The sequence below is a fragment of the Giraffa tippelskirchi genome, chromosome 2 (assembly GCF_054371585.1).
Source record: "Giraffa tippelskirchi isolate mGirTip1 chromosome 2, T2T-mGirTip1v1.2.pri, whole genome shotgun sequence".
Lineage (NCBI taxonomy): Eukaryota > Metazoa > Chordata > Mammalia > Artiodactyla > Giraffidae > Giraffa > Giraffa tippelskirchi.
In genome coordinates this window covers 108,500,804-108,525,425 of record NC_137276.1, presented here as the reverse complement: position 1 = coordinate 108,525,425, position 24,622 = coordinate 108,500,804, and the positions used below count along the sequence as shown (strand labels likewise).

The 24,622-nt window shown below is 50.4% G+C and overlaps 1 protein-coding gene across 8 annotated transcripts; it reads right to left on the bottom strand.

Annotated features, from left to right (window-relative positions):
* Positions 1-961: 961 nt before the first annotated feature.
* On the bottom strand, positions 962-24,550 carry RRP1B (ribosomal RNA processing 1B). Of its 8 annotated transcripts, none has more exons than XR_014076748.1 (16): positions 24,356-24,550; positions 17,226-17,308; positions 15,690-15,747; positions 14,397-14,482; positions 14,047-14,108; positions 13,584-13,713; positions 12,426-12,490; positions 11,789-11,970; positions 8,651-8,745; positions 8,004-8,101; positions 6,730-6,749; positions 6,024-6,152; positions 4,836-5,503; positions 3,227-3,373; positions 2,016-2,498; positions 962-1,224 (listed from the first exon to the last, which is right to left on the bottom strand). XR_014076748.1 is itself a non-coding variant. In XM_081570018.1 (16 exons), the coding sequence occupies exons 1-16, from the start codon at positions 24,483-24,485 to the stop codon at positions 1,031-1,033; spliced, it is 2,214 nt and encodes a 737-aa protein (XP_081426144.1). In that variant the 5' UTR covers positions 24,486-24,550; the 3' UTR covers positions 962-1,030. The 8 variants fall into 8 exon arrangements, 6 of the variants coding, with proteins under 6 accessions (XP_081426144.1, XP_081426145.1, XP_081426146.1 ...); XR_014076749.1 differs by having other exon boundaries at positions 13,599-13,713; XM_081570018.1 differs by having other exon boundaries at positions 2,016-2,079; positions 6,024-6,155.
* Between the last annotated feature and the right edge of the window lie 72 nt (positions 24,551-24,622).

Genomic DNA, 24,622 nt, shown 5'->3' with positions numbered 1-24,622 from the left:
TTCAGATCAGCGTCCCATCCATCGCCCAGGCTCAAGGGGCAGACGCCATTTCCCAGGGCTTGAGCAACCACCTGGCCAGCACTGCTCTAAGCTGTGTTTCTGTTTTCCAACTGAATTCTGAGTGTCTTCCACCCAGACTGCTATAATTAACTAAAATTAGAACTTTATAAAAATCTGTAAGTGCAAGCTTCAACACCTGAAAAAAGGTAACTACAAATAAATAAGCACAGACAATTCTTAAAGGCTGCTTTTTTGGCCTTCCGGCAGGAAGCCACACTTCAGCCACGGCGGCTGCACCTCTGAAGGAAGGAGCCGGGACTCAGGACGGGGATGCTGCTGAGGGCTGCCATCCGTGGGAATCAAGGATGGGACTGCTGCCGGGGGCTGCCAGCCATGGGGGGTCAAGGCGCACAGGTGGCACAAGGACCTGGACGCGGGTGGGTGTGCGGTGCTGGGGAGGACCCCCTAGGCTGGCTTAGAGGTAGGAAACCAGGGAGGTGACCAGGCCAAGGCAGAGGCAGGGAGGAAACGGCTGACCCCGAGGGCAGAGGCTCTCCTCTCCCGCCCCCATGCCCTACTCGCAGGGCCACCCCGCTGAGTGCGTGGAGGGGAAGCACAGTGCTGCTGATGCAGCTGTGTCCTCTGCCCAGCACAGCACGCGGGACCCGTGCTTCGAAAAACAACAGACTCTTAAGACCACAAACCGTCAGAAAACCAGCCTCGCTCGCAGCTGCACACACAGGGGCAGGGGGCAACCTGAGCCCCGGATGCCACTGGGCACAGCAGCAGTGCTGGGCGCTGGCAGCGAGCTCCCAGCCGCAAGGCCTCGGGCCCGCAGCCGGGACGGTGGAGACTGCACGGCTCATGTGTGAACACTGCCCACAGCCCTGCTGACAGGGCTGGGGAGCAGAGCCCCAGACGCACAATTCATGGGAATTTATAAAAACAATACAAAGGCCCCTGCCTTTTAAATGGTATAATTTATAGAATATTCTGTACAAAAGCAGTCTTTAAAAGGACTCTGACTCTCCTAGAAGAAGTCCATGGCCGTTGGCCTTCTCCTTGGCGTGGCAGTCAGCAGCTTCTGGGGGCCCAGAGGGGTGCTGGCTGGTGAGATGGTGGGAGTCTTCAGCACCCCATGGAGGGGCCTCTGCTCAGGGTTGAAGGCCACTCGGGAGGGGCCCGTGGGGCTGACCAAGATGCTCTTGTCTGTCTTCTTGAACTCTGCCTCGGATGAAAGCCAGGCCACAGTTAACAGGGCACAACTCCTCCTGTCTGCCCACTGGCCCCACTGGTGCTGCCCCACCCTCCTGCAGGCTCCCACAGGCCCTCAGCCCGGGAGGAGAGGCTGCCAGCGAGGCACCTGCCCTCAGACGCCTCTCCTCCTCCATGGAAAATGCCCCGAGGCCACCTGGACGGGGCACTGGTGGGCCAAGGGGTAGTTATGGAACACGGATGCTTGGTGAACCCCAAGTTCGGTCTGGAATGAACCCCAGGTTTAAAGAGTCTCAGGAGGAGCCTTTCCTTCCTGGCAGATTTATTCCTCCTGTTTTGTCTAGCTCTAACAACCAGAGTTTCTCAGGTCCTTTCCAGATAGTCCCTCCCCTCTGCGCACACATACCCTTACTTGTGGTCCCTAAACACAGAAAGGACCACACATACATACACGTTTACTGGGGTTCCTAAACATAGCCAGGACCTAATACACATGCACACACGCTTACTTGTGGTCCCTAACACAGCCTTATTGTGGTTCCTAAACAAAGCCAGGACTTAATTCAGAGACACACACACACGTACACGTGTGTGTGCGCATGCGCTTACTTGTGGTCCCTAACACAGCCAGGACCTAAACTCATTATGTACTCCTAAAAAGCTTGGTTTCCTTCTTTGAAGAAACAAAACTAATCACACCTGTACTAAAAGCAGTCAAACAATCCCCCCCAACCCTGGACTGGGCGCCTGGACCAAGGCAGGCACAGCGACAGACAGACCTAACCCTAACCCATGCTCACCTGCTGTCATGTTCCTGTTCAACCCAAAGGTCACCTTCTTGGAGCTGGACGGGGTTCTGTGTGGCTACAGGAAAAGACAGCAGGGCAAGGAGTAAAGATGGTGGCTAAGCCGTCCCTAGAACCCATGGTGCCTCTGCAGGAACCGCCCGTCACTGGGTCCCGGGGAGGAGAGAGAGCAGGGTGAGGCTAGTTGAGACCTCCGGGGAACACCTTGGTTCAGGCCCCACAGTTCACCTCGTGAGTGGAGCACTGGGTGCCCTGTAAGAGAACTTAGCTTCTGTGGGCAACAGACATGCGCGTCCCAACGTCCTGTGACAAGGACTCCGGAAGTGGACCCATTCTGCACTCTGAAGCATCCTGACAGGCTCCTTCTTATAACTCCATAGTTCTATCTATCATTTTTGCTTTAACATCACCAACATTGTAGGACAGAAACTTGGCTTGCACAAGTCTTGAGTCACTAAACAAACATCCCCAAAACACCTTAAAAGAACATACAAATATTAACACAGACAGCAGTCATTCTGCTGGTTCAAGTGGGTGCTTGCTATCTTAATTTTTTGGCTGTACCGTGGGGCATGCAGGATCTTAGTTCCCTCTCCAGGGATCAACCCTGTGCCCCATGCATTGAGAGAGAGACTCTTAACCACCGGGTCACCAGGGAAGTCTCTGAGTGGGTGCCATTTAAATGTCCACTTGCTGTGGGTGCCCTGGCAGGGCCAGCCAAGCACGCACACCCCCCTCAACAGCTCCACCAGGACCCGTGTCTTCTGGAGGCAGACTGGACGCAGCCCAGCAGCCTGGCCTGGACTTGCTCACTCCGAGGAGCACTCGGCAGAGCTGGCCCTGCTTTCCTGACCCGAGAACAGCCCTACCCCCTCCCACCACTGGGACCCCTCCCAACCTCCTCTCATGTCCTGGGCAGACCTACAGACCCAGGCTCTGCAGTTTCTACCCTCCCCCCTCACTGTCTGTTCCCGTGAATTCGAGGGTGACCCCATGTCCTGCTGATGTACAACAGCGTCACTGACCGCACCCCAAGTTCCCTGGCTGAGCCCCGGTCTGCCTCAGGCCAGCCCGACTCCCTCAATGGGGGCCTGCACGCCGTGGACAGCAGCAGAGGCTAGAGGTGGTATGCAGGTGGGTGTTGTCAGGGTGCAGCAGGAGTCTGGGCTGAGACTGTGTGGGGGATAGCAGTGTGGGGCAAGTACCTGCAGGGTGGGGCCTGGTGAGGCAGCAGTGCTGCCCTTGGCCTTCCTGAAGAACAGGGACTTCGGGGAGGACGCAGTGTCAAACTTCACAAAGTCCTTCTCTGTCCTCAGCTTCTTCTTCAAAGGGCCATGCACCCCACCACTGCCCTGTGTGAGCAGGATGAGATGCGGTCATTCCCACTCATGCACGTGGGAAGGCAGCAGACAAAACAGAGGACCCACCTATAGGCTCACCCCAGGCCCCTGACCCGATCCCTGTTGATGGTCTGTCAACAGCTCACTTCTGGAGCAGACGTTGCAGAAACCCTGCCTCCCTGCACTGGCTCTGTGTCCAGAACCAGGGCTCTCCTGTCTTCTCGGCCACAAGAACCCACTTTCATCCATGTCTGAGGGCTTCTGACTTTCAGAGACCATGTACTAAGTTGTAGCTCACTGTCTCACTTCTGACCAGACCCCACCGGCCACAGAGAGTCTGCACGCAGGGTGGGTGTGAAGCTGTCAGGTTCTATGGGCCTGGAACGGGCAGGCACAGAACCTTCCCTGGGACTTTACACTGACACCCACCCACAGCAGAGCTTGCTCCTGTTTCAGGGCCTCAGGGGTCAGGGAAACCCAAGGTGGCCCCCGCCACACAGTGGTTTGGTGTTCCTGGCTCAGAAGTTTGCCACTCTCCCCTGCAGGGAACCTGGAGTTGCAGACCTGGGCCAGAACGCTGCCCCTTGTGGAGGAAGACACCCCCAGACCCTCCAATCGTTTCTGAGAGGGGCTGCCAGGGAAAGAAGAAAACTTCTCAGACATTCTCAATTAAGGAGAACGAGCAGCAATGACCAGTGGGTGATGGGCAGAGACTGCAGAGCCCCAGGGAGGTGACACAGGTGTTCCAGTGTCAGGGAAGGTCTGAGGTGAGAGCAGATGTCCTGGATTCCAGCTGAATGCCTGGTTTCCTGCCCTCAGACCTCCCACTGACCCCTCAGGGGTCCTGCACCATGAGGCCTGGCACAAGCTGTGCCCACATCCTTGAAGGCTCCCTAAACAAGGCCCTGGGGTCAGAAGTGCTGTAAAGCAGAAACCGTGGGCACACACACTAGGCAGGGCAGCGAGCTGGCGCTGGGAGGCCAAGGGGGTCACGCATCCAGCCCCGCAGGCCGTGAGGACCGCCTTATGCCCTCCACGGGCATGGCACACCCAGAGCCTGGTCCCTGCTTCTATCTGATCTAGAGATCCAAGGGGAGAAAAACTTCTAGAAAAAAAACAGGGGTTAGAGTCTGGGGCTCCTTCTCCTGCCAGTGGGCCAGGAGCTGGAGGAGGAACATGAGCTCTGCACGTGATGGGGGCACCCTGCCTGTTCACCCCGTGGAGGTGGAGTGCCCTCTGGGCCGATCCCCCAGCCTGACACTGGCCCCCTCACACCTCTGATCACTGAGGGGGGCGGGGTGTGTGTGTGTGTGGAGGCACTGGAAGCCTCCACACACACAGGGCACTGTTTACTCCTTGGTAGAGGGTGTTGGAAGCCATGACGGCTCCTGGTCCAGGGTCTGACTGCCCCCTGCCCTGGGGCCGAGGAGGCAGGGCCCTGACACTCCTGCCTGGGAGCCCCCCTCTGCCTTACCAGGGCTGGGATGAGCTTCACCCCTCTGGGCTCCACCGAGTTTGACATCTCCTTCATTTTCTTTCTCTTTTTCAAAATGGCAGCTTTCTGAGCACACGAGTCATAGAGGTCAAGGCTGCTGGGCTCCCCACTCTTTTTCTTCAGTTTCCTGCCCAGGGGCAGGGTGGCTGGGCAGTTCCCTCTGTCTGCTGGGCTGGCTGGGGGGCCTTCCCTTGGGGGTGGGGGCCAGGCCAGCACAGGTGAGCCACTGCCGTTGACCAGCAGGGCTCCCAGCTCCCGCCTCCTCTTCAGTACCGGGGCACCACTGGCCAGGGCTGCTCGAGGGGCCACTCCCTCCAGAGGTGACACTGTTGACTCCAGGCCCTCCACCTGGATCTTTGGGCTCCTCTTCCTGGGCCGCTTCCTCCTGCTGTGCAAGGAGGGGTGCTCCGAGCTGCTCTGCTCCTGGGGGCCGAGCATGGCCACAACTCCCAGCTCAGCCCCACTCGCCTCTGGGGCTCTTTTGGGACTGGCCTCCAGCTCCTGGCTCCCATTCTGTTCTGGGCTCGTGGCTTCCCCACTCGGCCCTGTGCATTCAGCCTGGAGTTGGTTCTTCTTCTTCTTTTTCCTCTTTTTCTTTGGAATGCCACCTTCGCTCTCCTCTTCCTTGGCAGGGGAGAACTTGGTTCCTACAGACACAAGTTAGTCAAGAAGTGCCCGGTGCCCAGGGGACCTGCCAGGGTTGGGGGTACCCACAACATGTCGCCAGTCCCCACCAGGTCCTTCTCTGTGCCCTCGAGCCCCACAAGCTTTCTCACTTGCCCATCTCTTCCCCTCCCCAACCATGCCTGGAAACCTTCCTGAGGCCTACTTTGATGTAAATGGATCTGAAACAGTATTCAGATTCCTACTAATTTTCAGGCCCGTATCTAGTAATAAAACAAGTGCCCAGAAGGGCAACGTCCACCTAGGACATCCACATCCCCACCCTCTTCCTGCATCAGGAGTCTACTATGCTTCCAGTTCAGCAAGGCTGGAGCACGGTCCCCTCGAAAACAGCACAACACCCGGAGAGATGCTCCCTATACGTCTCGGCCCTTCAGAGTGATGGCTTTCACTCTGCGATGACCCGTGTGAACGTCAAAGGTGCTCCCTGGGCCACTGGGAGTGTGTGCTGACCGTGTGCTGACCGAGAGCTCTGCAGCTCACCTTTCCCTCCTGCCATGTCTGTCTTCTCCAAAAGTTTATTCCCTTTCTTCTTATGTGTTCCTTGACGGAGGGTCTGGTCATCTTCGTCAGCAGTGGTATCCTCAGCAAAACTGAGGTGAGAGAGACTGCCTGCTGGACGCCAAAGACACATCTGGTCAGCTTTCTGAGACAAGCACGGCCCTGCCCCCATGCGGGTAATTTTAACCCTGATTCCTGCCGAGTCCCTTGTTGCTTCTCCAACCCCAACCTGAAAAGTTGCTGATGCAGGAATTATAGACTACGCTTTGTGGGTTTCTCAGTTGAGGCGAGGTCAGGGACTATAGACCCAGGGTGACAGCCTCTAGAGTTCACCCCCAGGGGTTTGGCTGTGCCGCCTCCACATCTCAACAAGGTCTGTGGGGCCCCCCAATTCGAAGCACCCCAAGCGCACAAGAGGCAGGAGCAGCAGACACACCCACCTGCTCAAATGTAACCCAGCTCCCAAGCAGCAGTTACCGTCCCCGACCCCAGGGAGACTGGAGGCCGACTGATCCCAGTGAGAGGGACTCTGAGATCGAACTTTCTTCTTCAGGAAGGCTCAAGCTCGAATCCTCCTGTTAATCCCCCCCACCCCCACCCCCACCCTGACAGGAAGAATGGTGCCCGGCTTGAGGGTGCCCATGTTCATTGAGAACATCACCAATTACAATCTTCTGATTTTCCTCACCTTCAGAGAGATCTTGGAATCTGAAAAAGAAAACAACAAAGGTTCCTAAACAAACCGTGTCTTCCTGCCTCCCATAAACACATGCGCTAACCTTTTACGATATAAACATATCTGTTTTTCCTTAAAATCTTTATTGAAATAAATAATTCACACACCAAACAATTCACCCATTTAAAGTGTACAACTGAATGCTCTATTATCAATATATACGTTTTTTCTTTTCCAATTTTCAATATATTTTTTATTGAAGTATAGGTGATTTATAATGCTAATTTCTGTTGTATGGCCAAGTGATTCAATTATACACATATAAGTTATTTCTCAGATTCTCCTCCATTATGGTGTATGGCAGGATATTGAACACAGTCCTCTGGGCTACATGTAAGTAACATCTGGAGTCTGTGAAGTCACTTTCCTTCTCCTCCAGAAAGTGCAGTGGAGAAGGAAGGAGATGTGAAGCAAAGGCCAGAAACCAAGGACAAAACTGCCCGCAAGTATCACACCCATGACATGAAGATCTAAGGCTTTGTCCTGGCACATCCCAGTGAGACCGGAGGTGGAAAAGCTTCCACCTCTACTTACATGCCAGTCCCTCTTTGTTACCAAGTGGAGACAGCCAGCAGTGTTTTGTTCTACATGACTGTGCTGAGTTAGAACAAAAGGAAGCGTGGAGGTGTGTGCAGGGTGCGGGCAGTGCCGGGGAGCAGAAAGGCCAAGTCCAGCACCAGGTCCTGCAGCTGCAACCCCAGGTGATGGGTTGCCTCCTTGTAACCCCACTACCTCATCTGTCAAATGGGGCAATCCCAGAAGCTGCCTTGTTGGCTCTCCTGAATGTGAAATAATCTGTGTAAGTGCTCGGGACAGGGAGGCTCACAGAGCACACTTGGGCTCAGCTGTTACCTGTCATCAGTTGCAAAGAGCCGCGGGGCTTTGTGGTCACACAGGTGACAGAACCACACTTCCGGCACACTCACGGGGAGGGGGGGGAGGAGGTGGCTGAGCTGCTCTTGACCCTTGCTGCCATGTCTTGACCTATAGACCTCCTCCTCCATCTCTACCACATAGCTAGGGGGTGAGTGCAGCTGCATGGGCAGAGTGGAACTGGAGAGGCGAAAGCAGCTGTCTCCATGGAACCTTCCAGTGAACGTGTATGCAAGGTGAAGGGCAGAAACATTCAAGGTGAGTGGTTGATAGCTCCTGCCCGGAGTGAAACAGAAGGGCGGGGCTTGAACTTGGAGGACAGTCAGGTGAAAGCTTCCTCCCCAGTCACTTACTTCTTGATGAGCTTGGAGAGACATTTCCTGTTGAAGGGAGGGACGTTTTTCCTGTTGGTCATTTCCAGGAGTCGGTCAGCAACCGCCTTGTAGTCAAACTAGGTGAGAAGAGACACTACAGGTCTGCAGGAAGTGCAGCCCCGCCTGACCTGGAATCAGGCCAACTGGAGACAGCCCAGAGCACTCCCGGAAGGACGTCCACACAGTGTGCCTAAGGCTTGCCCACCAGAGCCTAACAGCCACTGCCTTCGAAAACTTTCTTCTACTTATTCTTGGGGGAAGTTATTCTTTGTTTTGTTTCTTCTTCATGAAAATTTAGGGGGCTGTGTTGTTCTCTAAATTTAATCTAGATGTTCAATTTGTACTTGGTAACATAGTAAACTCCCTTTATTGAAAAAGTACCATTGGGCCAGCTTAATTGTATAGAATACAACAAATCTGTTATTCAAGCCAAAACAAAGACTGGTATCTTTCAAAATGCCGTCATATTTAAACCTGTCTCGAATAAGCTCATTATAAGAAAAGTGACACCAGTGACCCAGAGATTAAAAAGAACCTTATGCATTAGGCCTGTGGTTTAATTATCTCTGACCCTAATTCCCCTTTAGCTAGGCAGCTCTCTACAAAAAGAAACAACTGCTACCAACCTGGAGAAGTGGCCCGGCGTCCTCCACACTCTCGCCGCCATCCTGTCCTCCTTCCTGGCTGATCTCCTCTTTTCCGGAGTGACATTTGCCCAGTGCTATCAAGAGGCACATCCACAGACACAATTCAGATACATGGCCACGGATGCCCCCAAAGGAGCCACTGTCTAATTAGGTGTCTTTTGGTATTTCAACCTCCAGACACTAAAAAAAAAAACAAAAAACAAAAAACACCTCATACATTTTGCCTTTTAATTACCTCACAGACAAAACTCCCACCATGAACTGCAGTGGAGGTAGACAGCAAACTTGCGGGCCAGGGGCTTGAACCAGTGGGAGGAGTGATAGAGTCTGTCTCGTTTCAGGAAAGCTGGGGCAGTGGGGAACGCTCCACAGTAGGACACTGACCCCCAGGGGCCACCTCAGGAAACACAATGACCTAATGCTAGCACGACTTTTTAAAACTTTTTATTTTATATTGGAATATAGCCAATTGACAATGTTGTGATGGTTTCAGGGGGACAGCAAAGGGACTCAGCCATACATACACATATATCCACGCTTCCCCAAACTCCCCTCCCATCCAGGTGGCCACGGAACATTGAGCAGAGTTCCTGGTGCTGTATAGTAAGTCCTTCCTTCCTTCTATTGTTCCTCCCTAAGTGTTCATCAAAGGAGGAATTGATAAAGAAGATGGTATACATACACAGTGGAATATTACTCAGCCATTAAAAAAAGAAACAATACCAATTGTAGCAACATGGACAGACTTAGAGATTGTCATACAGAGTGAAGTCAGTCAGACAGAGAAGGAGAAATATCATATAACATCCCTTCTATGTAGAATCTAAAAAGAAATGACACAAATAAACCTACAAATCAGAAACAGACTCACAGGCTTGGAGAACTCATGACTGCCAGGGAGAAGAACAGGGGGGAAGGGATAGTTAGGAGTTTGGGATCAACATGTACACACTGCTTCATTTAAAATGGATAGGGCTTCCCTGGCGGTTCAGTGGTAAAGAATCTGCCTGCCAATGCAGGAGACACAGGTTTGATCCCTGGCCCGGGAAGACTCCACATACCAGGGAGCAACTAAGCCTGTGCACTACAGCTACTGATACTGAGCCTGCGCTCTAAAGCCTGGAAGCCTCAACTAAGTCCACATGCCACAGCTGCTGAAGCCTGCATGCCCTAGAGCCTATGCTCCGCACCAAGAGAAGCCACAGCAACGAGAAGCCTGTCACCAGAACTAGAGAGAAGCCGCCAGTTGCCGCACCTACAGAAAAGCCTGAGCAGCAGTGAAGACCCAGCACAGCCAAAAAATAAATTATTAAAAAACAAAACAAAACAAAATGGATAACCAAGGATAACCAGCAAGTACCGCTAACGTGACTTTTGACATGTACTAACACAGAGCATCACAGCCATGGAGGAGCAGACGCATGTTGCTACTGAGATCTCACAAGCCTTCACAGGTGTCCTGTCTCTGGCACACTCTCAGCTCGTGAGTGGTGTGGCCTCAGGCAAAAGATTGCGCAGGTCCCCCAAGCATCTGACGGAGAACCTGGGAGGAAATCTTGGAAGGCGCTCAGGGAAGGGGGCATTTTGGTTCAAACCGAAACGTGGCAGCAGTAGAGGTTCAGAGACAACACAAAACATGCTTGAGGCTGTTCAGTTAATGCTGTTGCCCATGGTGAATTTAAAATGACAATATCTTTTCTTTCTTAAAGACTTCTTTCTTGACTAAAAAATAAAATAACATCATTGTAGAGGACTTAGAAAAACAGACAAAAGCACAAAGGAAAATAAGAGATCATGCACAATTTTGCCGTGCAGGCTAGCTCCTACCAACTTACCTACTCTTCCAGATACATACATACGTGTTTATATACGTCTGTGTCTAAACATAAAAACCAGGCACTTCCCACAGAGGGTTCTTGTTATTGTTCAATCACTAAGCTGTGTCCAACTCTTGGCGACCCTGTGGACTGCAGCCCTCCAGGCCTCCCTATCCTTCACTATCTCCGGGGGTTTGCTCAAATTCATGTCCATTGAGTCGGTGATGCCACCCAATCATCTCATCTGCTGCTGCTCTCTGCTTCTCCTCGTACATTCAATCATTCCCAGCATCAGGGTCTTTTCCAATGAGGCAGCTCTTTCTATTAGGTGGCCAAAGTATTGGTTATTCAACATCAGTCCTTCCAATGAATATTCAGGGTTGATTTCCTTTAGGATTGACTGGTTTGATCTCCTTGCCAGTACAAGGGACTTTTAAGAGTCTTCTCCAGCACAACTTGAAAGCAACAATTCTTCGGTGCTTAGCCTTCTTTATGGTTCTACTCTCACATCCGTACATGGCTACTGGAAAAACCGTAGCTTTGACTATACGGACTTCTGTAAGCAAAGTGATACCTCTGCTTTTTAAAAATGTTGCCTAGGTTTTTATGTCTTGCTATAAAAAAATTTTCTCTGGCCGTTAATTTTTGAAAACTTTCCTTTTTAACAACTCCAGGACATTTCAAAAGGCATGGGTACACCCTGAACTAGCCCTTCGCCTACCGCCAAGCAACTGAGATGCTATAAACCACAGGAAATTCTGATGAAGCTGCAATTTAAATGCTCCATGTGAGTCCCATGGACATTAAACAGTGCTGAGAGAGAGGTGCGTCCATGGCGGGTGTTTACAGACCCTAAGGAAAAGAACCCTGGAGTAAGGCGGAGACAGAGAGGAGAGCTATGGACAGAAGATTGCATTCCCAACACATCTGTAAACCAGGTCTTCGACCAGGGACCCTTCAACAGGCATGAGGCCACATTAGGATTTTTTTTTTTTAAAGCTGCAACATCAAAAAACACACAGAACCCAAAACAACAGCAATGGAAATGATGAAACCCTGGAAGAAAGCTCGTGGCCTGGGAGACGCAGAAAAGTGTGTATGTGTATGCCCAGGGTGACCAGGCTCTGGGCCGCGCAAGCGTCTTCACATAGCCCTGCTTCCCTCCGTGGGTGGTGCTCAAGGCAGAGGCCCCTCTGATGAACTCCAGGTGGTAGTCAGTGAGCTGCCAACAAATGCACTGAAAACTGTTCCTTAGATGTGAATTTTACCTAAGAAAGACCCTTCAAATTAATTTTCTCACCTGCTTTCTTTTTCCTGACTGCTTTTCTCCACGTCATCTCGTTTTCAGACGTCTCTTCCTCGGAGAGGTCATTGCCACCCACTTGTGTTTTCTGTTCCTCGACTGTCTCTTCAGGTACAAAAGGAGACTGATCTACAATGACTTCAAAAACACCCCTAGCTATAGTCTGTACCAAAGTCTGGCTGAGGGCGGAAGCACAGCAGAGAGAGTGTGGTTAATGGATGGCCTGGACTCTGTTCCCTCAAGGAGTGCAGCGGGGAGAGAGGCAGAGAGCGCCACTGCTCGCCCAGTCCAGCCCACCAGGGACCCGTGGACTAGCACTGCATTTCTAGCCACACCCTGTGCTAGACCCACTGCAGCCACGATGGGACATTAATGCTAAGCGTTGTGTGATGGAGTGGTGGGAGCCGGGACAGAAGGAACCCGGGTGCAGGAGGCGTGCGGGGAGGGGGAGATTCGTGGAGCCCTGGGGAATGCAGCTGGGAGCGCCCAGCTGGACTCAGAGCTGACGGGAGTTAGAACTTGGTGCTTCTGAGCGCTGGTTGACCCATGCATCATATTCCACCTACAATTTTACCACCAGCTCCCATAAAGAAGTACCAACTTAAGTGGTAAAAGAAACACATGAATCACTTACTCCCTAGTCTTGGCAGCGATCTTGCAGAATGGATCAATAAACTTGAGATTTTGATCTGCCAAAAGCTGTAACAAAGGAAAAAATATGAGAGGGAAAAAAAAGAGCCTTTCAGGTGTGTCCTTGAAAAAGGAACCACTGGTGTTTTTCAGACAGGTTGAATCAGACCAACACATCTCTCAGTGCCCAAAACGCACTCTGCTAAAGGTCATGGCCGCTGTCCAGTCATCCAAGCATGTCAGCACAGTGGCCAGAGAGGAATGCCCACACCAACCGGCACTGTTCCGTCCTACATTCCCAACAGAGACTCCCTCCTCCACGGAGACAGGACACTCCCAGACATCGAGGGGAAGGAATTAAAAAACAACAACATACACTTTCTTTTAATTATGAAACAAACAAAAAACAAACACATTTTCACTGCAGACACTTGTGAAAGAAAAAAGTAAATCACTGCTCCTCATCCCCAATCCAGATAATGACTGGCTTGCTAAAAATTGTATTTCCTTTCTAGCCTTGTGTCTTAAACAAGCCATACCATTTGTGCAGCTTTGTCTACCTCCTTTTTCCCCTACTTTTTTTTTGGATGTGCCACATGGCATGCGGGATCTTAGTCCCCTGAGCAGGGATTAAACCCATGTTCCCTGAGGTGGAAGCAAGGAGTCCTAACCACTGGACAGTCCTCCATACTGCTATCTATCTATCCATCCATCCCACACAATGCAGCTTTTGGGAATTTAGTTATCCAACCAGGAAGTGAACTAGTGCCCACTGCAGTGGAACTTCTAACCACTGGACCGCCAGGAAAGTCCCTTGACCTTTTAAAAACTCAACCTCATGAATATCTTCTCGTGTTACAGAATTCTTCAATGGACTGTATAAGTTGTTTTTGATTCTAGGTATCAGACTTCCATGCACACTGTTAGTGCACAAATCTTTGTCCACATGACCCACTACTTGCTTAGGACACATTTCTAGATGAGGAAGAACTATGTCAAAGGACAGGCTGACTCATCCATGCTGCTCTGGCCGATGTAACCCTGGGCTCTGCCAACAGCATTTCACCTCCAGTCCACAGAGCACTCAGAGCAGGGCCCAGGCCCTGCCAGTTCAGGGGCGCCTTGGCCCCGTGCACTGTGGCAGGGTGCCTGCCCTTCTTACCTCCTTCCCGCCCACCTTGGACAGCTCGTCCAGGTAAATGTCGATGAAGTGGAACTTCACTCCATTTGGAGACCGACTCTCAGGATGCAGGACCTCCTTCATCAAGACGTCGAGGAAAAGCTTGATGCGGCTAAAGGAAAAACACACACAGCTCTACAACCCCCGCTGCCAACATCCTCTCCGTCCCCAGAGAGAACGTGACATTCTTGTGCCCAACTGCTAAACGAGCAACGCACGATGGAGAAAGTTCAACAATCACTGAAATGAGTATAAAGTGCTGTTGTGTGTGCTCAGCTCTACGGGATTTGAAGTTCTTCATGCATGAGGATGCCTGGCTCTTGGTACTCGGAGCGGAAGGCATGGATCAGGTGACTCAGACTTGTTAATTGAAACACTTAGAAAACCATGCCATGGCCTGAAAAGTTTTAAGGCCCCCAAATGCTAACCCAGTGGGTCCACCAACCTTTCTTCCCAGCCGTTTCGCTTCAGAACTTCGAAGGACTGCCTCAGGACCAGACGGATCAGCTAGAGACAGATAACTTTTGTTACAAAAGGGAAAGTGACAAACACCCATCAGCTTAGCAGAAGACAGCTATAGCCTGGATCCTCAAGTGGAAAATTCCCATGATAACAGTTAGCTTCTAGATCAAACGCTGTTAACTAAGGAGCCCCAGACTCACTCTGACAGCTGGAAGAGACAAAACCGATGCCTCTGCACACCTCCTCTAGTGCCCCCTACCAGTCACCATACCGCGCACCGTACAGCAACCCCCCCCCCCAGCTCCAGGGAAGGGGCTGTGGCCCCACCCTCACCATGTGGTATTTGTCCAGATGGAGCCCATCGATGCCCGGCCACTCGCGATTCACGGTCTGCCAGAAGGTTTGGATGAACAGGTGCTCTGCAGGGAACGAGAGGCTCTGAGCGCTCCATTTGCAGGGTGCCGTGTCACCACAGAGCAAGAAAGTTCACAGAGGGAAACAGACTGGGATTTCTCAAGGATTCTTGGGCATCTAGAAAACCTGGGTGGTAACTAAGTATGCTTGATAATTTTTCATATTTAAATAAAAGCTTATTTTAACAAGAAGTCCGGTACTATCTTAATGTTTGACTAGAAAGCTCTCCAGAGCGTGTTTCGTTATCCATTGTAAAGCCGTGATTCTGTTAAAAATCAAAATACATCCTGAGCCACAGATACTGGCCCTTCTTGCCCAAATACACTTAGCAATCAGTCCTAAGCCATCCATCTGATGAACACCTGGGGGACCCATGCAGAGAGTCAGCCTTTCTGTTTTCATGTTCAGTGTCAGCTAAGTGAACTTTAACAAAACACTATTTTTCTCTTCTGAGCCATGAAACCAGCACTTTTTATCCCAAAATAGTTTGTTTTTTGCTTTACTTCCTTTTGCACAATTCTCTCTTGACATATGAAAAGCTACAGTATATTCCATGTACAGAATTTTGATCCTTATGAGTCAGCTGGGAGCCTGCTAAAATCCAGAGAATCACTGGGAATTAACAAGGCCATTGGATGGTTCTGTTCTGAGGAGGGCTGGGCAAAAGCAGCGAATTCTGCCTTCTCTGCTTCTGTAAGTAATCAAAGCTGAATGTCTCAGAAATATTAATAATTAATTTCTCCCTTTGTTTATTCGTTTTGGTCAAGAGGGGTTACTTTACAGTTTGTTACCAGTGATGACCTGAAATGGCTCTTGTCCCAAGGAGGACAAAGAGCATCCAGAGGTAACTTCGGTCACCAGCACAGTCACATGCACCTTCTGAGAGTATTAAAGTAACTCAGAATGTGGAAGCTCTGGAGGACTGCTATTTTTTAAAAGACTCTTCTGAAACCTCTGAGATGCTGAATGTGATGTCCCCCAGGACACCGCCTTCGTTCACCCTCTCACTGTGTCAGTATCTAAGCCTGATACAGGTTCCCCACGGGACGGTTTGTCACCTGACATTTACACTCCAGCTGCCCAGGCTCATGTGACGCTAGCCCCCCGGAAAACTTTGAAGGAAGGAGAGGAAACGACATTGAGTAGCTTTCTTAGGCAAGTTACCAAATCTGATGAGCAAGTTTTGAAAGTCACGAAAATATCAGGACTTACGAGCCTCTGAGTTGTTAACAACATGGATGAGTTGGGAAATAGTGTTCGCTAGCTCCTCCTGCAAAGTGGGGTTGGGGAAAAACAGTGGGGTTATTAGGTGGAACCATGAGAGGACAGCATCACGGCCTGTGGGAGGGGGTCATCCCCTCCATTCTCACTGTCACCTCCACTAAGAAGAGTGTATCTGAACACTTGGACTGCATCACACGTCAAATTCCCAGTTTCAGTGGACTATTGTGCCAACTCAACATGCCTTCAGAACTAGGCTGTGTGCTCACACACATTGTCCCTAGGGTGAGTTCAACTGACCCACACAAGAAACACTGGCTCTCAACTCCTGGCTTTCAACATATAACTTGGGTTGAGATTCCATCCGAATCCCCCCAAATAATGGAAACACAGATGCCAACTGTGACGAGGGGGCGTCGCTGGCAGTGATACCAGGACTGTCACTCCATGTGGCTCCTGTTGGCTTGCTGGCAGACAGGCTGCAGGGGCAAGGCGGCAGAAAGCAAAGGAGCCATCCTGCTGAGGTGCACGAGCTTGTCTGGGGGAGAACTGGGGCTCTGGGTCTACGAAGAAACCTGCCTCCGGGAGTGTCCACAGAAGAATAATAATCCTCACTGCTATCATGGGGCCTTCACCTGGACTCAAGTCTTTCTCACCCATGTTAAATGAACCCCGGACTTGAAAGTGATGTTCCCATTCATCTGTTTCCTTCCTCCACTAAAGCTGTTGGTTGTCACTTTGAATGTAACTTAAAAATATTTTGCTCTGCTGTCCTACTCAAAACATGTTGAGCGGAGTAAAGGCAGGAAATCAAGTGAGTCACTACAGGGCTCAGGGGAAGCGGCATAGCTGCAGGTAAAAGCCAGACAAGTAAAAACCTACCCTGGCATTTTGTACATCAGGGGGCTTCAAACAGTGCCCCCAAAGCTGACCCTTTCCTGCTACAAAGACAGGCCTGTTTTCACATGCCAGAAAAAAGCTCTTCAAGAGCCTAAACCACTTTCTTTGATGGTTCTGGCGGCAGGGTTTGGTGTGCTCAGCAGACAGGGGTCCAGGTGAGTGCACACACCTGAGCAGGTCTCCACTGCCTTTGTGACGAGACCATCAGCTCCAGGACCACTGCTCATTCTGCAAAGACTCTGCCCCCAGAACCCACTTAACTGTGGCAGACCTGGGCCCAGAGTCGGGTAGCTCACAGGATCTTAGACTAGCATCATGCTATTTTTGACCACAAATAATAAAGGATGAAACAGAAACTTTATAATGTAAAACCTACCATGGAACCTATGAAACTGTGACAGAGAAATACTAAATCTAATTTATGTGTCTTCGTTCATCTTTGAAAAGATTTCACCTCAATGCTTGTATCCCTTTCTCTATGGACAACTGGTGGGAAAGTGAACACTTGAAGCAATGGTTTTCCCTCTGTTTCCGTACATCAGGGATGGATACAGCATAAAGCGGGCAGGTCTCTCATTCATTGGTGCCCTGAGTCCAGCAACATGACACAGGGGAACTGTAGGTTACCTGCAGAAGTGGTTCATCCTGCACCCACATGCAATAGAACAGCCCTTTCCAGATTTTTAGAAGTTCTTCTTGGCTGAAACCTCCTAGAAGGCAAAAGACCAGAAAAGTCTTATTTCAGAGTCTGCATGTTTCTTCCTTAAATTTAGAGCTGCCACAGAAGCAGTGAGAATAATACTGTGCACATTTTCACTCTTTTACTTGCTAATGTCTTTTTTATTTGAAGCGTACATTTTCTTGCTGTTACAAAACAAACACATAAATGTTTTAGTTTCGTCAGCTATGGGGCAGGGCGGCGGCAGTAGCGTGTTCTCATGATCTGAGTAGCATAGGAAAGCAAACGTCATCTAAACACAAAATTAACTAACTTAGTTCACGAGTCATTTAGGAGTTCCCCCAAATGGTCCTCTGCCCGAAATTAGCACCCCCCCTCCCCTTCTCACTGGTCTGGCCAAGTTAAACCAAAAATCCTGCAGATGGTCTGCCCAAGTCCCTACAACTGGCCCAGGGGAACAGGCCAGGCTTTGGGATCTTTCTGCAAAGATGACTTTTTTGGGATCTTGGTTGGGCTAGACCTTGACACCTTCTTTCCTGGTTACAGTTTTCACCTGCCAGGTATGTGCAGTTTTAAGTGGCATCATCCAGGTCAGCCTTGTTCTCATTATTCCAGCCCTCCTTTTTGCCTGAACCCCCTACGGCCAAGCCACAAGTTGTACACAGACTCCCTCCTCCTGGGTTGACCCTAGGTGTCACCAAACGACTGCGGAGTAACCTAAGGACTCAGGAGATCAGGCAAGTGCACATCCCTGCAGTCTCTAAGCCTGCGGAGGACAGACAGAACCCTCAAGCCTGATGCCTGTTACAGCGGTCTTTATAATCCTTCACTAGAAGAAGGTCCTGGGAAAAACCTTGTGGCGCAGCAAAGGACAGATGCGGTGAATGTAAACAAGTATGTATTCAGAATCAATGTGATCTCAGGACTCCACAGGATTAGTTCAGAGTGATGAAGAGATCCCTTCTGACAGAATGAGCTTTACTTATTTTATTCAGAGGAAGGTGAAGCGCTGTATAAGGTACTGATTTCCAAGTTACTAAAGACCTTTCCCACGCCAACAATTTCATCACGATGCATTTTGATTCTTTGTGATAGGCTCTCATTTGCCAGAAACTATAGTGAAATTGGCTTATTAAAGTGCCTTTCCTTTAGGGGTCAAGCAAACTGGTTTTCCTTCACCCTCCTGTTACAAATAAGACACACCTGGGGCTCTTCCCACTGAGGACACAGCTACATGTGAGTAGTGGGTTCCACCAGAGCACACTGACTTAGTCACGACTGCAGTACCTCTGGCATGGTCTCCTGTGTTTACACCCAACCATGTTCAGACTAATGAATCATGGATCTATCTGGGCAGGGTCATCAATGGCGTTGAAACAGCAGACGAAAGGCTAGTGACGGGCTTCACAGTGCATGCGTCAGACCAACACCACCAAGCCCATTGGATGCCCCTCGTGATGCAGCAGGAAGAACACAGAACTGCTTGGTAAGTATTCTCACAAAAACAACAAACCAAACCTACACTGCTTCAAATGTTAACTTTTAATACCAGTTTGCAAGAACTACAGGAGACAGAAAAACAAATTAAATGAGACCATGGGATGCAGTCAGCAAAACCCCAAATGTGGGGGTCTCCATAGGACAAATGACCCAGTTCTTCCAACAAATAAATGCAAGGAAAAGAAAAGCCAGATAAGAACCGTTAGAATTGAAGAGTCGCTGTAGACATGACAACCAAATGCTATGGGTGGGTCTCATGTGGATTCTGATTTGTCATAGTGTATGAAATGATGGGAATGCAAAAGATTGATATTTCATATGAAGGAAAAATTTCCTAAAGGTGTGACAATGTGGTTACATTACCAGGGTCCTTATCTCAGAGGTACACACTCAGGTATCAGGAGGTGCAACGAGACACCAGGTGTTTGCTTCCCAAGAATCTCGTGGGAAGGAGGAAGTGGGCCGATTAGATGATGGGGCCAGGTAATTAATAAATACTGAAGCAAAGTACTTGTATTTGAAATGATGTTTGAAATATTCCTTAAAGAAAAGAAGGGGAAAAAAGAACGGCATGGGAGTATCAAAATGAAAATGTTATCATGGGCTGTTTTCTTTCTTTTTTTTTTTTTACTGTTTAGAAAACTCAGCATAATGAAACTTGAAAGGCATGAACACTGATGAAATAGGACTTAAACGACACCAGTTCCTGCACGAAGCTTGGGACTGGGCATCCTTGTTTCCCCTCAGCAGCTTCACTGTCTCCCCCTCCAGAGCTGCCCCCTTTCAAGGTGGGGCCTGGGAGGAAGGCAGGAGTCCTGAGGGCAGGGTGCTGGTGTAAGAATGGACAGAAGATCCCCTCTCGCGGGTCTCAGGAAGCACTCTCTTCTCTCCCAGGAGACCTGAAGAGAAGACAAAGTTTGGAGCTGGCCACATGCCCAAGAGCCTGTCTAGGATGGGAGAACCTGGGGGCACAGAGCTGTCTGGGGAGGAGCAGGACTCTGGCGACTCCAGCGGAGCCCCAGTACGAAGCCGAGATTTGGTTTCTTCCCTGAAAACCAGTGGGGCCTGGACATTCTGTCAGGTTTCTACTGAAAAAGAATCCTAAGCAGTAAGAACACATTTCTGCTGCAAGAAAAATCAGACACTCTATATCAAAGCACATGCTGGAGAGTCCTTATTCACTGCCTCCTGAACCCAGTCCTCTCCCAGAGGGCCTGCCCCCGGTCTGGTGGCATCTTTCTCATGCACGGTTTTATAACACTCATGTGTGACGCAGAAACACACTGCTGTGTGCGCGAGGCTCAGAAGCCCTTTCACTTAGAAAGGGCACAGTGCGTGTTCCTCTCCGGGTGCTTTCTCCAGGAGAGCAGCATGTCAACCACTACTCAGAGATCATGGGGGCAGCTAGCACCTCCGGGTAACCCACCTGTGCTAGCGAGGAAGCGCTAGAGACCTTAGCAAGAGAAAACAAGAGATCTCCACAGAGTGACTGGGGAGAGCAGATCCTGGAGCGTGGGCAGGAAAGGGAGCTGGGAGTGAAAACAGGTTCTGACTTTCATCCTGCGTGAAGTGACCAAGGGCAGGGAGATAAAGCATTGGTCAGGCCCTGGGCCGCTCCTTACCGGGTGGGCCCTTCTGGAAAGGCCTGTGACACACGTGAGGCTCACACTCAGGGTCAAGACTGAGTGCACAAGTGAGAGGCACGTGGCAATCACACGCTGCTGTCCCACATTCTCCACCACAGCCTAGTAGGTGCAGCTCCCTTTAAACACACCTGTTCTCAGTACAGGTATAGAAATCCCTTGTCTTCACTCAGGAACTTGACTGGGAAAAACAAGGCACCCATCTTTGAGGTACTTAAAGCCAAACAGAATGCTCACCATCTGACGTGTCTCAGTGCTCTGCAGGTGAAGGACAACATACCCTTGTCACATGAGATGTGACGTTTGTACGTCACCCACACACAAACTGTCACAATGTTGATTTTAAAAGCAGACTCTGGAAGGGGAAAACATGTACACCCATGGTGGATTCATGTCAATGTATGGCAAAACAAATACAATATTGTAAAGTTAAAAAAATTTAAAAAAATAGAAAATAAACTAATTTAAAAAATAAAAAAATAAAATAAATAAATAAAAGCAGACTCATCCCACAGCTGCTTCTGGATTGGTCTCTTCTTCTTGGGGTTGAGCTTCTTAAACTTAATGCATCTATGTTTCTAACAACAATACAGGTTTAGTTACTTCAAAATGAAGGAGATGAACATCAAAGTGAGGCTTGGACACAGAAAATCCAACCACTCAGCCCAGGAGCCTGCTGAGCCCCTAACACTGACCCACATCTGTATGGGAACAGCCTCAGCTCCAGTCAATAATGCTCAACCCCACATCTGTGTGGAATAACCTCAGCTCCAGTCATTCTATTAAGTTCTGGGTCGAGAGACCCCAACCCTGCCAGTGTGAAGATGTACTCATTCCCTCATCAATGCCACTGACTCTAAGACACTAGGAACCACAAGATGCACTGTTATTTTACGTGCCACCAAAAGAGAGAGCAGGAATGCAACCAAACTATCACATGTTGACTTTAAAATGTATCCCACTCTTAAAGGTTAAATGCTGAGTGAAAGTGAAAGTTCTCAGTCGAGTCCGACTCTTTGTGACCCTGTGGACTATACAGTCCATGGAATTCTCCAGGCCAGAATATTGGAGTAAGTAGTCTTTCCCTTCTCCAGGGGATCTTTTCAACACAGGGATCGAACCCAGGTCTCCTGCATTGTAGGTGGATTCTTCACCAGCTGAGCCACAATGGAAGCGCTAAAGGCTGAGAGTTGCAGATAAAAAGAGGTAGAGGTATTTATTCTGTTCACAGCTGCATTCCCAGCGCCAAAAGCCGTGCCCAAAACAGCAACAACACACCTACAGTGGGCATCCCATGGGTGTGCGGAACACACGAGTGAGTGAACAGGGACAAGTGAGCCCTTGTGAACAAAACTGCAGTTATTCCATGGCTGTGAATGATCAATACTCAAAGCAGTACAGCAACACTTAGTTGCTTTAAGCTCTACAAAGATTTTCAATTTGTTTTCAAACTAAGTTGCTAATGGACAGTAGAGTGACATCTCAGACTTTCTTTTCTACGCCTGAGATGAGGCACAATTGACCAGATCAGTGAGGTTCCACCATCAGGCCATGTTATTTCCAAAAGTTTGCTTCTATTCCAACAGGCACAGCTGTGGCAGAGGCCATGTCCATTCTGTCCCAACACCCCTGTCTAGACGTGCACTTTACTGTCACTTTTCTGAAGGCCTGCTATACTCCCTGCACTGTGAGGACCACAGGACAAGTAACTCAGACCACACTCTGGGCACTGCATGCTCCCTGGGCATCCTGCCCTGGGACCAACCCAGCGTTTCAGACCCCCAGCCTGTTCACCAAAGGGGTTTGAACACCAGGCTCTGTCTGGTTGCCTCAGCCTGCAGGCGCTGCATCTGGTCCTTCTTCTGTTCTGTACACAGGCCGGCCCTCGCGTGTCTGGATGCGCACCCACTTCCAGCTAGGAAAACAGATGGAAGTTTACAGTGTTTTGGGGAGATAGTGACACAATGACTGATAATTAAGAAGCAGGGCAGCTAAGTGCCACAACAGAGACACACAGGGTATCCCGGGATCCTTGCGGGGCAGGGTGAGGTGAGACAGAAGGCATTTTGGAGTGAGTGATGCTGAACGGAGTGCTGGGAGTTGGAGAAGGGTGGGGATCTTTTCAGAGAATGGGAGAAGTAAAGGCAGAGGTGAGAACTGGTGTACTGAACACCAGGAACCAGTGTGGAGCAATCACATGGGGAAGAGGGGCTGAGGTGTGGAGAGAAAAGCAGGACAGACCGTGGTCCGCAGACCTGGGATTCTGACGTGTCCAGCTGTTTTAAGATGAGCCAGGCTGGTTCCAGAGCAGGGGTTCACCGGGGGCAACTGGAGTTTAGATGAGCAAGGAAGCAAGCAACCACAGAAATCTAAATGAGTCGGAGGGGCCTCCAGGCATGGGAGAGTAGTTCAGGAAGTAAGACAGCTAAGACCAGAGGACACTGGATGTAGGGTGGGGGAGAGGAGGCCAGCTAGAGACTGGGTGGGGAGGTGAACTAGCATCCAAAATGAAAGAGCAGGGGCAGGAGAAGAGGTTTGGTGGGGAGCAGGGGGAAGAAAAATGAATCACTTTTGGACATTCTGGTCTGAGGACACACAGGTGGACATGCCAGGTGAGTAGGGCATATCTGAGCTGAAAGCAGCAAAGGTCTAGGTTAGAAGACCAGGGTTAGAAACCTCCAGCATACATGGGATGAGTAAATTAAATCTGCTGGGGAGACCCCGAACAGAGTCCAAGTCAGGAAGTTTGGCTTCATTCCTCTTTCTAGCAGACTTCCCATGAAATGGTACTTTTTTTCCCGTGGGTAGTCTTTTGTGGTTTCTCATTAAAATAAAATATTAACTAAGGAGGTCAGCACAAGGAGAGATAACATCAATTCTTTGAAAGAGGCTCTATGTACCAGAACTAGCAATAAAGAAATCAGACTTATCTTGTGTGCTCAGTCGCTCAGTCATGTCTGAGACTTTGGGATTCCATGGGCTGTAGCCTGCCAGGCTCCTCTGTCCATGGGATTCTCCAGGCAAGAATACTTGAGTGGGTTGCAACACCCTTCTCCAAGAGGGTCTTCCCGACCCAGGGATCGAACCTAGGTCCCCCACATTGCAGGAGGATTCTTTACCGTCTGAGCCACCAGGGAAACCCAGACTTATCTTAGTGCCATAAAAACCTCCACTGCACATTGTAGCCCATCTTTCAGGAGTTTACAGGTCAGTTAATGAAATCTTTCAACGGCACCCACTGCTGTTTAAACCCAAATCACAAAGCCCGGTGTGACCTGGCCACTGCCTACTTGTTAAACTTCAGCTGGTGATACCATCACCCTCCCTCTCTCACTTACTAACCTTCCGGCACTGCTAGACCGCCTCTCCGACCTGCTGAAAGTCAACGGCCCATCTAGAGTATAGCTTTCTTTCCTTGGTTTTCGTTTCCTTTTCTTTGCTTAAAGGAACCCTGTTTCAGTTATAAATTCCTCCCTAGATTTCCCGGGACAACTCCCTCCAGGGTAGGGATTCTGTCTTCTCTTTTGCAATCCCAGCTCCTACACATGTTGGTCAAGTGAAGGCGTGACTCAAAGAAGAGCGCACCAGAATCTATTAGGTGAGCCCAATGATCCAGCGTCCAGGCTCGTGGTTGGATAGAACGGGTCTATCCTAAGCTTCACCACTCACTGTGACGTTCAGCAGACCACCCGACCTTGTCGGCCGCAGCCCCTCAACCTTACAACCGAACAAGACCCAGCAGAAAGCGGACACAAAAGCACACGCGGGAGTGCGAGTCAGTGCCACACGCTCTTACCGCTCCACCCGCGCGTCTCCCCGGGCTCGTCCCCCGTGACGCACCCCCTGACCGGGCCCCCTTCCCTCACCCCCCAGCCCGGCCCACCCCGGGCTCCCACGCCCGTCCGCCATGTGCGCGGCGGACCGCCGGCGCCCACCTGTCTCCCTCTGCGTCTTCACGCTGATGTACTGGCGCAGCTTCTTCACCGCCCGGTCCCGGATGCCCTTCTCGTGGGACGCCAGCCGCTGAGCGAACTGGATTTCGGCCGGCTGCATGGCGGGGGCCATCGCGTCCGTTGGAGCATCCCCCGCCGCCACCGAACGCCCGCCGCCTTGCCGCCCCGGCCGCGACTGCGCAGAAGGCTGTGGCGCGTGCAGAGGCGCGCGGGCTGATGGCATCACAAAGGCGCCGGCCGCCGCTCGCA

Excerpts from the sequence above, each read along its gene's own strand:
- RRP1B (XM_081570018.1), bottom strand. The coding sequence starts at position 24,485 with ATGGCCCCCGCCATGCAGCCGGCCGAAATCCAGTTCGCTCAGCGGCTG. Across the intron at positions 11,971-12,425 it reads ATCGCTGCCAAGACTAGGGA|CCAGACTTTGGTACAGACTA; the intron begins GTAAGTGATTCA and ends TTCCGCCCTCAG. Across the intron at positions 8,102-8,650 it reads ACGCCGGGCCACTTCTCCAG|TTTGACTACAAGGCGGTTGC; the intron begins GTTGGTAGCAGT and ends CTTCTCACCTAG.